General features: G+C 42.8%; 1 protein-coding gene across 2 annotated transcripts in view; it reads right to left on the reverse strand.

The window, feature by feature from the left end:
- The window catches only part of SSR1 (signal sequence receptor subunit 1), a 109,200-nt gene extending 101,550 nt beyond the window's left edge, over nucleotides 1–7,650 (reverse strand). Inside the window, exons 1-7 of one of the 2 annotated variants that reach the window (XM_061449423.1) lie at nucleotides 7,344–7,650; nucleotides 5,098–5,216; nucleotides 4,150–4,237; nucleotides 3,710–3,972; nucleotides 2,990–3,066; nucleotides 2,050–2,128; nucleotides 940–1,033 (exon numbers count right to left, since the gene is read on the reverse strand). In XM_061449423.1, the coding sequence (XP_061305407.1) occupies nucleotides 940–1,033; nucleotides 2,050–2,128; nucleotides 2,990–3,066; nucleotides 3,710–3,972; nucleotides 4,150–4,237; nucleotides 5,098–5,216; nucleotides 7,344–7,428 (805 nt within the window). In that variant the 5' untranslated portion in view covers nucleotides 7,429–7,650. The remainder of the gene's footprint in view (nucleotides 1–939; nucleotides 1,034–2,049; nucleotides 2,129–2,989; nucleotides 3,067–3,709; nucleotides 3,973–4,149; nucleotides 4,238–5,097; nucleotides 5,217–7,343) is intronic. The other variant, XM_061449422.1, reaches the window with a different exon arrangement.
- Between the last annotated feature and the right edge of the window lie 4,881 nt (nucleotides 7,651–12,531).

The raw sequence follows: 12,531 nt of genomic DNA on the forward strand, positions 1-12,531 counted from the left end.
ATGCTACACTAAAGTAGCAGGGCAGGCAAGATACACATCTGCGTTTTAGATAAAGGGTACTGGGAACTGTTAAGAGGAGACAATAGTACTTCAGCAATATTCTACTGAAACTATGTTACTACAATATAACCAGAAATAATACATAGGCATTTTTATAATATAAGAAAACATAATTTATATATATATAAAATGTGTTTGTGTGGTTGCATGCATCTGTTCCATAATCTTTTACGGTTCATGCTGCATCACCAATCACTGCATGCAGGAAGCTGTTGTACTCCTATCCATGCCTTCTTATCACATGGCCAACACATTAAGCACTTCCACTCTTTAGATCACCAGTTTGCCTCACCTCTTCTACTCTGCACTGAAGCCATAGGAAAGCAAAACAGAAGAAACAGCAAGAGAAGTTAGAAATACCCACAAACACACAAATGGGCTAAAGAAATCAGATACTGGGTTTACTGTTAGCATTTCAGATATCAAGCAGAACTTAGTCATTTTGGACTTGTGAAGGACATTAACATCAAGTCTTCATGTGTTAATGCACACTTCTAATGCTTATTTAAAACTCTGGTATAGAGGCAAGCTTCCAAGCAACTTACAGAAATTTTGAGATGACAGATATTTTTTCCTATTTAAACATCCTTTGTGATCCAGGTTTTGGGTAAAGATTTTATATGGTTGAAAAAGAGTCTACAGAACAAATTGTTAAAGTAACTGATAGTCATTGTATCAACAAGTGAAGTTTGTTCTATAAAAAAAAGGCTGCTAATACAATTATAGTCTACAATCATTAAACACAGCACTTCAGACAATTTTATTCCCTAGGAGAGAGGTATGCTGCTCTGAGAAACTGGTATCAGCTACTTATTCAATTACAACTAATTGATTACGGAAGTTTGTTTTGCTCTGGTTTGTGGAAGGCAGGCTACTTACTTATTTGATTTAAAGTTTCTTGGGGAATCCAGCTCATATCAACATCGTTCTGATTTGATGTTCCCATTTCTACTTTCTGTACTGGTCTTTTCCTCTGAAAATTCAAGAAAGAAGTAAGATTTTCTTTCCACAAAGTGTTGGTAGCACAAGTATTAAAAATAACACATAATGCTATATGTAGTCAGTTGCAGTTATTTCACTAAGATGCAAAATTAAGGCTAGTCAATGTATGAAGCTGTCATTGTAGCTTAAACTATCTTTACCACTAGCAATTTATTCACCTAAGCCTGACATTACCCGTTTTAAGGACTTGCAATACTTATTCTGCACAAAGATACCAAGATTTCATGCATGCCTGGGGAAGTTCATTATACCTGTTAGAAAAAACGGCTGATAATTAATCAAAATGTGATGACCAGTTCTGTTATACCTTCTCAGATTGGAACAATATTCTCACGCGCCACCTTGCAAAATAGATTTCAAAGCAGAGTAATTACTCCTTATTTCTTCCCAAGGGAAACTTCAAAATTAGCATAAACCCGACTCCAAAAAGACATAACCTATGCACTGAACGCAGACTGAGACTTAACCTTTCCATGACTTTTACGTGCCAGATCACTTACATAAACAAACCTTTAGTTGTTATAGCATTTATAAATGGAATCCAGAAGGCCCGAATCAACATTATAGCAAAGCATAAATAAGAACTAAATAAAGGACTAGACTGGAGAAAACAGCTAAGTTTTACCCAGACTAAACTAACAGATAGAAATAGAGAGCATGGGGAAAGTCTAGCCAGTAAGTATTGAATGAACAGCTGCACACAAGACAGTGGCTGGACAGCATCAAAAGTTTGGCTCAACCGCTTCAGTGTGATGCCAAAGAGCAGACCCAAAGAGCATTAGATAAGCAATCTAAATGTCTCTAGTTATGAATATCTTTTAAAAATTCTCTGGTTTTCCCAGTCATCTATAAGGTCATAGTTTTAACTGTAAAGCTTCTAAAGTTTTACCTGTACCATCGTATGCCAGAAGCAACTACTGAATTACTTTCTTTTTGTATCAGTCAGGTCTCATACCAACGATTACACAGACAAAATACACTACCCACCTTCCTAGATTCTAGTAACTGATGCAGGCCAACAATGACTAGTAGACCAAGCCCAGCGAGGAACATGTACATGAAGATCCTTTAAAAAAAAACAGTTTAAGAAACCATTAACTAAAAATCTTAAGTGAGAGAATAAGAGAGGCATAGAAGCTAAGCCAAGTTTTGCCCCCATGCCCACTTGATCTTTCCCAAGAACTTTCATATGGGGCAGGTGGGGATAAAAAATCTGCAACTGAATTGCTAACAAATATTAAGTAATTATTCTAACTTCTTATTTCAGGAACTGTAATCCTAAATTTAATTCTGAGTAACACAACACCTGAAAAATGCTGAATAAACTGGGAAACTTACAGTTACTGAAATCTGGTAATTGCTAAGACCTCTTTTGCAGTATCATGTCTCAAGATGTTGGGTAAAAGGTAGTATTTGTTTGTGACAGCTTTAACCCCTTACAAAAGCCTTAAAAATCTTTTATATGCTTTTCGTACACTCCTGCAAATCAGGTACTGCTAGGATACCAATTTAGTGGCTGCAGAACTTTAAAAGGCCTTGATTATCTGGCTCTGTGTTCACATTCTAACTATGCAATCATTTTTAAGTCTGTGTATTTTGGTTTGAGTAATTTTACCTGAAATACATGAGTTGGACATAAATTCTGTATTACAGGCTTAAGCTCTGTGAGCCAAAGCAGATGTGTAAACTGCTCAATGACATAGTAGCAATTATGAAGATCCCTAATTACTAATACAGTACTCAATTTGAGGGAAAAAGTTTGTATTTTCAGTCCACTGTTGTACAAACCAAATGCCTGCTACACCATCAGCAAAACAGAGCAGACCTAACATTCAATAAAATTAGGATATAAGAACTATTCTCTCTGGCACCATCAATAACCTCTTCTATCAGTATACCAAATAAACTTGAATCCCAGCCTCCTTACGTTTCTCCATCCAGTCCATCTTCTTTTTCAATTATTGTAACAGTTTGATTGAAGACAGCATCTTGAAACACATTGCCCTATAAAAAAAGATTCCACATAACATTTTAAATTCATTTCTTGAACACATACACAAATGTTTGTCCTTTTCCATGTTCCTGGAAAAACTCCAGAAAGTAGCAACTGCTGCACAAGACTTAAGTTTATAAGCAGTGCAGGTCTGACTCCACACAAAGAAGTGCAAACTTTTTGGTGCAAGACAAAGAGCAGTCTTGGTATTAGCAAGAAAGTCACATCCAGCCTTCAATATGTCATTTCCTATAACGTAAGATACTCCATATGAAGGGGTTTTACTAGAGCAATCAAAACACAAAGGTACAGAAGCCTGTTAAGCTTCGATCTGCAGTAAAAAAGAATCCCCTATTTTAATCCCCATTTATGCTTTCGGATAGTGTTGTCCTAGGTTGCAACTACTGGTCTTTTATTTGCCCAAAGTCAAGTTTGCAGACGGGATTCAGGTTGGCAATATACAAAACCAGGTGTACATGGGGGAATGTTGTGAAATATGTAGACAGTCTCTTACTGTGCTTGCGTATCTTCCGATTTGCTTAAAACCCACAAGGCGGTCTCTTTTTGAAGAGTTAGTAACTTGACTAAGCAGTTCCTTCCTGACATTTCCACATCAACTAGAAAGATTAAAATTAATTGCAACATCAGGCTTACATTTACATCTCTGTAGTTGAGATTGATAACTAGTCCGAAAGGACGACCACCCATAGGCTCAGCAGGGATGAAAGAGTACTCAAACGTGGCTTGTCTCTGTGGCGGAACTACTGTATTCAGAGGGAGAGCTGTGAAGTTCTGGATATAAAACTGGTAGTCTTGAGGATACCGGAAAGAAGCATCGAGAGACTCAACAATGAAATCTTCTGTACCCTTATTGGTGAAGCCCACCAGAAATTTTACGATGTTGTTTGCTGGAAAGTCTAAAACACAAAAGATATTCAACCATTAGAAACTTCATACACCAGACCTGCTCCTAAACAGTGTCTAGAACAGATACTGCTTTTTTCTTTCTTAATTGTATGGGTTTTTTATTTTAATGCATGGATTGATGCAGCCTAAGCAACAGTGAAGATGGTACATTAGCACAGACCTCTTACCTTCACCTTTCACAAACAAGATCGTTGTATCAGCATTAGGTGAGGCTTTAGGTTCTCCTGACAAGTCTTCTTCCTCTTTTTCTTCTGTCTAAGACAAGAGAGTTTTTTGAAAAAATCCTATAATGAACAGTGAAGCAAAGACCACACTTGTTTCATGAGAATCCCATGTATCAAGGCATGCAACCATGGCAAGCATTAGTATCAAGTCCTGCTGGGGCTGGATTAGCACACACTCTTTTCTCCCTCTACATTCAATTAGCATCGTTTTCAACATTTATCCTTCTATTTGTATTTGACGCAGTGACTAATCAGAACTGCATTTAGCTGTGCTGAAATGTTTATAATCAGAAAGCAACAGTAATATCTCTGTTTGGGAGTGGAAGGAAAAGAATAGAATCTAAATGTTCAAGCTGAACTAAACAGCAGTATGGCCACTGGTACAACAGACATACAGTCAACAACTGTCAGAGACTGGGAAAGTAGCAAATGAAAATGGGCTGCAAAATCAGGTTTTCAGAATTAATATTGAGGTTAACTAAGTAGTAAGATTCTGTTGCTCCTTGACAATCAATATGAAATAGGCCAGAATGAAGTAGTCCTATACCCCAATGTCCTTTTCAGCTTACTGAAACACAGCTTAAGCTGAAAAACAAATACAAAGGGCTTCTAGGAGAACCTGGTTCTCTCACTTGTGTTCTTTTGTGTGAACTGCAGCTTTGGTAGTCAGAAACTGGGCTGTCCCCACGTGGTTTTTCACGTGGTAATTCAGGAAGAAGAGATAAATCCTTCTGAAACTTCAAACTGAACATGAGTTTGGTTGGAGACTTGGAAACAGCTATGTGGAAATAACAATGTTAATTAACTCATATTTAAATATACCTAAAATATCTAGCTTCAAGCACTTTTAGTCTAATTCAGACTAATGAAGTAGCATTCATGTACAATTACCAAGTCTGTTGGCTCATCTTCTTCAACTTCAGCTTCATCATCTTCATCTTCAACTACAGTATCTTCCACAGCTTCCTCATCTTCTGTGGCATCCTGAGCTGCAACTAATAAACCTGAACCTACCAAAACAAAATGCAAATACAAGAAAGCCTTATCAATGCCTACTTAATCAACAGAAACCTGACACATTTTCAACCTGATTTTTGAAGAATTTCTTAAAAATCTGGCAAATACAGCATTTTGAAGCCTCAGCTGCAAAAATGTCACATTCAAGTGATCACCTGTGTGCATCTTTCAGCCTTTTTCCTGCTCTAACAACTTTCTGAACTACCTATTTATGTGCCATTAAGTTCAAAACCAAGAAGTTCAGCATTCACACAGCAATGCATAAATTCACAGAAGGAAAATGACTTGCCTTAAAACCTATTGTTTAATTTCTGAACACACCAATGCATGAAGATTTTGTTGTGTCATTACCAATGCAAAAAACAGGTACTGCTATTGACCAAAAATTAATAAGTACTGTTTCCTTTAAGACTAGTAAGTTTAATAAATAATTAGTATGTCCCCTTTCCATCTGTTAGTATCAGAAGCCTACACTTCCACAGGTTTTTAGTTATTATTTTTGCACTTACTTTAATTGAAGTTTTAAAACATAAAGAAGTATTTTATTAATATGTTCTCATCAATATCATTAACTACTACACCCACACGCTCAACAGAACCGTAACACTAGTCCGAAAAGAAACCTGACCTAGAGCATGGCTCCAGAGCACAGCTCCAAGACAAGTGCAATCTCACCATTCAATGCCTCTTTGCTTCTATGGAGCAGAGTCTCACATATTCAAACATTGGCTGGCTATGACTAATATAAATACTGGCAGACAAAGTTCTGCCTGTCTCCAGTCTGGAGCACATGCAGGCTAGGCTGAGAACTTTTAACATACAAAAAAACCCCGCATATTTTTGTTTTAATAAACCTAATGTTTTCCAAAAATGAAAGAGTAGAAACGAATGGATGTTTGCATTACACAAGCCTGAAGACGATTAAATTGCTACGAGTACACGCTTAAAATAAATACTTAATAACTTCTACAGGGAATAAAAATCCTTGAGCAGGACACATCTATACAAGGACTTCAGGATTGTTAGTGAGAGCTAGAAAAAGCAAATACAATCTCTGCTCTTAAGTGTCTTTAGAAGGTACACTCAAAGACTTTTGCTTGACCACGTGCAATACTTCACTTAAGACTACGTACTGTAATTTTATTTGACCACGTTTTAAGTTTGATAGTCTACAAATGCAGATTTTTACAAACTATTTTTTTTTTTTATTAAGACCCTTGTATCTGAACAGCGTACAGGCAAGTAACAGGCATTCTTCAGAAGAAACTGTGCTAACACGTTCTCTCAGCCCCCTAATTTAGTCTTTCAATGGATATCAGACGGGCTGATGATGTGGCAATAGCGGGAAGAGAGCTGCCCGCGGTGGGAAGGAACTAATGCATAGGGTGGGTGTGCTGCAGCCCACTGGAAGCGCAGGGCGAGATGGCTGCGCTGCCTCCTCTCCAGATTTAGTAGCAGGGAGGCGACTTTCAGACCGTGAATCAGATAACACGACAGCGTAAACAGAGATTAGTACTCGTCCATTTGAAGGACGCTCGGGGGGCGAAGGGAGAGGTGGGCAGGCAGGCTGGCAGCCCGCGCATCTGCTACCCGTTCACCGCAGAGAGCAGCACCGCCTGGGAACGGGAGCCAAGACAGACACAAACCAGTTGCTACATCCCCGAGTAGGCTTTAAGCGGGGCAGCCGCGCCCACGTGGCTTCCCGAGGCCGATTTCACGGGTGGGCCCGAGCCCGGCGCCCCGGGCAGTGGCAGCGCCCAGTCTGACACCGTGACTCGCGGTTCGCCGTGCCGGAGAAGCCCGCACACCCGGGAGAACACAGACATGACTCCACAGTGGCAGAACCCGGCACGGGAGCCCCGGCCCGAGGAGGACAGCCCCAGCGGAGGCCCACGTGCGCGGCGGGGGATCCCGTGCCACTGCCGTCCGCGAACGGCGGCGATGAATGAGCAGCGCCCACCGCCACCTCCTCCTTCCAATCGCATCACGAAGGTGGCACTGGGCTCCCCAGGCCCGGTGGGAGAAGCCCCGGCTTTCTCTCCCCGCCACCCCGTACATCGCCCAGGAGAGCCCCGCTGCTCAGCGGCCGCTCGCCTTCTCTCACCGGGTCCCCGCCTCACCTGGGCCACCGCGCGCGCCCCCGAGCAGCAAGGCGGCGGGGAAGGCGAGCAGGGCGAGCAACAGCAGCTGTGACAGGCGCCTCATGGTGACTGCGGCGGCGGCAGCAACAGCAGCAACAACTGCCCGACACCCCGTACTAGCCAGGCGCCTGCCGCTGCGGGCGAGCTAAATGGCGGCCTCGGCCGCCTCCATCCGGGCCCGCTTCCACCGTGCCCGCGCCTCCGCCCCGCCCCTCAGCGCCGCAGCGGACGTGGCTCCGCCGGGGAAGGAGGCAGTGTGGTCACGTGAGCTTAACACACGTCTCCCCTCCGCCGGCCCCGCCCCGCGCATGCGCGTCCGCTTCCGTTTCCAGGTTGGGCTAAAAGGGGGCGGGAGGGAGATGGGTATCTGCCTCCATCAGGTAGTGCGCGTGCGCAGTGCGTCCCTGCTTCAGCGGTGGCGAGGGCGGGAGTCTGGTTTGTGGAGGAAGGCGGCAGGGTGCGTGGTATGGGTGTGGGATGTAGGCACTGTTAGGGAAGACCGGGTGGTAGTCCTCAGTGGCCGGGAGCTCGTGCTGGGGCTGTGGAGCTCCCGCCGGAGGGAGCCCTCGGCGCCCGCGGCATCCCGTGAGGCTGCTCCCCCGAAGGGCGACGCTGCAGCTTCTGTGCCTCTGTGGGGAGGGCTGCCTGTCGGAACCACCGCAGGTGGATGGGTGGGAGAGGGAGGGCACTTAGCAGTGCGTTCGTTTCGTGCAGGGTATGGCAGTTCGGTTTGTCTTTGCTGGTGTGCTGTGAGGAGAGAAGAAAAATGAGGTGTGAGGGGTTTGTGGTTGGGATTTGTTGGGTGATTGGTTGGTTGTTTTCTTCACAGTATGCTAACCTTCCTCTGGAAGGAGCAGGGATAAAGTGTATTACTGAAACAGAGGTGCTATTAACATCTTGCACTTCTGCATTGCTTTAGAATAATTGGTTTTCAGTCATATATTTGATGGTTTAATGGGAAAAAAAATGGGTTGGAACTAGACGATCTTTAAGGCCCCTTCCAACCTAAGCTCTTCCACAAAACAAGGTGTTTTGACATGCAAAGCTTTCCCAAATCCTACAATCAAGACTGAGTGAAAAAAACAAAACTAGGCCCAAGCTTTCTCTTTTCTCCCATGGTTAATTCAGCACTTTGTATACAGTGTACAATGAAACCCAAGTCTTGTTATGTCACATCCCATATTTTGAAGTAACTTCAACTGGTTATTTCTGCATATGTAGGTTGCTGTAATGGCAATAGTAAATGTAGTCTTGTCTTTCATTTTCCACATTATTCATTTGATTTTTTTGAACCTGAAAATTACACACAAAAATCTACCTTTCTATCTAAGTTTTATCTTAATCATGTTTTTAATGTGCTGAAAATAATAGCTGAAATGCTGTTACATATTGACTGACAAGCATGATTATGAAAGCTGGAGAACATCCACTGCTACTGAGAAAAGTATTTCTAGTCAGATAATACCCACACAATGGTATTGATACCAGGAAATAAAGGGTTAACATTGTGCCTGCTTACTTAAGCAGTCGCTGTGCTTGGTGAAGCAGAACCATAGGAGTCAAAGTTGGTAGAATGGTGAAGCAGAATTGTAGGAGTTACAGCTGATAGGCAGAATTGTAGTAGATAAGATTCATAGCTTAAGACATTCTTGTTTAAATAGTATCTTTAGAAAGAAAAGGAACAAAAGATAGCCAGAGTAACAAAATTTGCAAACTTGACAAGTTTCTGCTTTAAGATACACAAAACTGGCTTGTACCGAACCTGAGGTTTGGATAGGAGCTGAAACCCTGTTGAGTCTGCGTGAAAGCAAGAGGTTTCTCGTGGTGATGAAGAGGAACTACAGGCCTTCATTCTCATGACCCCCTAACGACCACCACCAGGAGGCACTGCGCAGGCGCGCCAATGGGATGAATGCCAGAAAACTAATTATAATACCAGACGGGAATAGGTTTTGCATCTGTATTAGGTGTGAAGCAATCTCATGTTTAGGTAATCATTATATGTAATAGAAACAAACTGAGTGGCAAAGGAAAGGTGTGCATGCTTTTGGAGGAGCAATCCCCATGCACCTCAGCGCTGAATAAAAGCATACGTACTTTACAACTCTAACGAGTTGTGGAGTCTATCTGCCTATCAGCATAATATTACCTTTCCTGCAAAGGTCTTCAAATTTCACAGAATCGCAGAATCCTAAGGGTTGGAAGGGACCTCAAAAAATCATCTAGTCCAACCCTCCTGCAAGAGCAGGGTAACCTAGAGTATATCACACAGGAACTTGTCCAGGCGGGCCTTGAATATCCCCAGTGTAGGAGACTCCACAACCCCCCTGGGCAACCTGTTCCAGTGATCTGTCACTCTCACAGCAAAGAAATTTTTCCTGATGTTCACATGGAACCTCCTATGCTCCAGTTTACACCCATTGCCCCTTGTCCTATCACTGGACATCACTGAAAAAAAACTAGCTCCATCATCCTGACACTCACCCTTTACATATTTGTAAACATTGATGAGGTCACCCCTCAGTCTCCTCCAAGCTAAAGAGTCCCAGCTCCCTCAGCCTCTCCTCATAAGAGAGATGTTCCATTCCCTTAATCATCTTTGTAGCTCTGCGCTGGACTCTTTCAAGCAATTCCCTGTCCTTCTTGAACTGTGGGGCCCAGAACTGGACACAATATTCCAGATGCGGCCTCACCAAGGCAGAGTAAAGGGGGAGGAGAACCTCTCTTGACCTACTAACCACACCCTTTCTAATGCACCCTAGGATGCCATTGGCCTTCTTGGCCACAAGGGCACGTTGTTGGCTCGTGGTCATCCTCCTATCCACCAGGACCCCCAGGTCCCTTTCCCCTTCACTACTGTCCAGCAGGTCAGCCCCCAACCTGTACCGGTCGCACACAGACTTCTAAGTCCTCCTGTTTATTCCCCATGCTGCGTGCATTGGTGTACAGGCATTTCAGGGAGTGAGCTGAGCACGCTAGTGGCACCCTTGGAAGGCGGGAGGCCTTCTGGTCTTCATTCATACTAGAACATTGCCCCACTAGTTCAAACCCAGCTACAACCCCCTCGCACTTTGAATCTAACCTAGAGCTCTGTAAGTGAGCTCTGCTAACTCTTGCCCAGGTACCCTTTTTCCCCTGCAGGACAGGGTTTAAACAACTATTCTTTCCCTCAAATGAAACAGTAGAGTAAGAGTCCTCCCTAGTCTGCCATTCTTCAAGCCTAGCATGTTTCTCTCGGGCTTGTCCCCAGCAGGCCCAGTTATCTCCCCTTCCCCCTTCCTACCTAGTTTAAAGCCCTGTCAATGAGCCCTGCTAACTCCTGCCCCAGAAACCTTCTTCCCCTCTGGGACTGATGTATCCCACCTGCCACCAGCAAACCAGGTGTCTCATATAGCAGCCTATGATTGAAAAACCCAAACCCCTGCCTTTGGCACCAGTCCCGTAGCCATATATTGATCTGCAGTCTCTTCCTATTTATCTCTTCACCTTTGCTTGTAACAGGTATGGAGGCAAACACCACTTGTGCTCCAGACCCTCTAACCAGCTGTCCCAGGGCCCTGAAGTCTCTTTTCATTGCCCTTGCCCTGTTTGTAATAATTTCATCACTGCCAACCTGAAAAACCAGCAGCGGATAGTAGTCAGAGGGCTGCACCAGATCAGAGAGTTTCCTTTTAACATCTCCTATCCGAGCCCCAGGTAGGCAGCAGACTTCCCTGTGGGATGGATCAGGTCGACAAATGGGCCTTCTGTTCCCCTCAGAAGGGAGTCACCCACCTAAAATTTGTTTAACTTAATAATATTTGGCCAAACATGTTTGACTTAACCTAGTCATAGTTTGGTTGTTTTGTGTTTTTTTTTTTAATGTGGTTTTTGTTTGAGGGTTGTTTTGGTTAGTTGATGGTTTGGGGATTTTTTTGTTTTTTTTGGGGGGGAGGGGGCAGGCAGGCAAATATTTTTTCTTGGGGAAGTGAAAGAACACTAGGATGCTATAGAAGTTTTTCCATTTAGAAAAACTGTAGAATCTGGAACATTCTGTGTTGTCTAAGCAGTGACTATGTACTTTGTGTGCTGCTTTTCCATCTGGGTTAGCTGATGCTGGTGTTAACTAATTAACCGGTGTGGTGCTCTGACATGAGTTTGTGTGTGGTAGGGGCGCAAAAAGGTGTTAATTAAAAGTGCTTATGAAAATAATTGAGATACCTTGCCTAGCTTTAGTAAAACATTTAGCCCAGACTGCAATATTAAAGCTGTGACTTAAAGCCTACTAGGTTGCGGTTGTTTTGCGCTAAGTACTCTACCCATATTAAACAATTTACAATCTGAAAGACACTGTGAAAACTGAAGTAAGCTGCTTCTTGCACAGACTGCTCTGTGTATGTATTCACAGACTTAACAAAATAAGTATGGAAAATGATGGCCGTTATTGCAACTTTTAGGTTTAACATCTCTTATGTCAATGCCACAGGAATTCTGTGTGTGGTCACAGTTATGTGCAAGCATTGTATCCTTGCATTTTAAAATTTTTCAGTTAGAAATTACAGGCAAAATTATTGGGGGAGAATGCCTTCAATTTCATAACATGTTTAACAAAAAGGTGGAGCATTCATCAAGTCAGTGGACTATAAATAAAGTTTATTTCATGCTTCCAGTTTCTACTTTGAACTTATTAAATGGTTCTCCTAGATGCGTGTGCTTCTTCAAAGATGTCAGCAAAAGGCAAATAATGGTTTACGTGCATAAGGGAGAGACTATTTCTGCATTAATACTTTTGTTGAAGAATCTGTGTGACTGCCTCTTCAGCATTTACTCCACGGCTTATGTATTTTATCTATATTGATAGATAAAATGTTATTGTAACTCATCTTAGTGCATGGCAGTTGAAATCCCTCTCATGGTGATGCATATACACCTAAAAATACAGAATTTGCTGAGCTCCAAATTGCATAAACATCCAGTTAGAATGGTTTGGGTTGGAAGGGACCTTAAAAATCATTTAGTTCCAACTCTCCTGCAGGAACTTGGTTCCACTAGACCAAGTTGTTCAAAGCCCCTTCCAACCTGGCCTTGAACACTGCCAGGGATGGGGTATTTACTACTCCTTTGGGCAACCTGTTCCAGCGTCTCACCACTCTCACAGTAAAGAACTTCTTCCTTGTATCTAACCTGA

Source organism: Pezoporus flaviventris, unplaced genomic scaffold (genome assembly GCF_033815535.1).
Source record: "Pezoporus flaviventris isolate CSIRO_AGI_PZ_B2104156 unplaced genomic scaffold, CSIRO_AGI_Pfla_v1 ptg000007l, whole genome shotgun sequence".
Classification (NCBI taxonomy): Eukaryota; Metazoa; Chordata; class Aves; order Psittaciformes; family Psittacidae; genus Pezoporus; species Pezoporus flaviventris.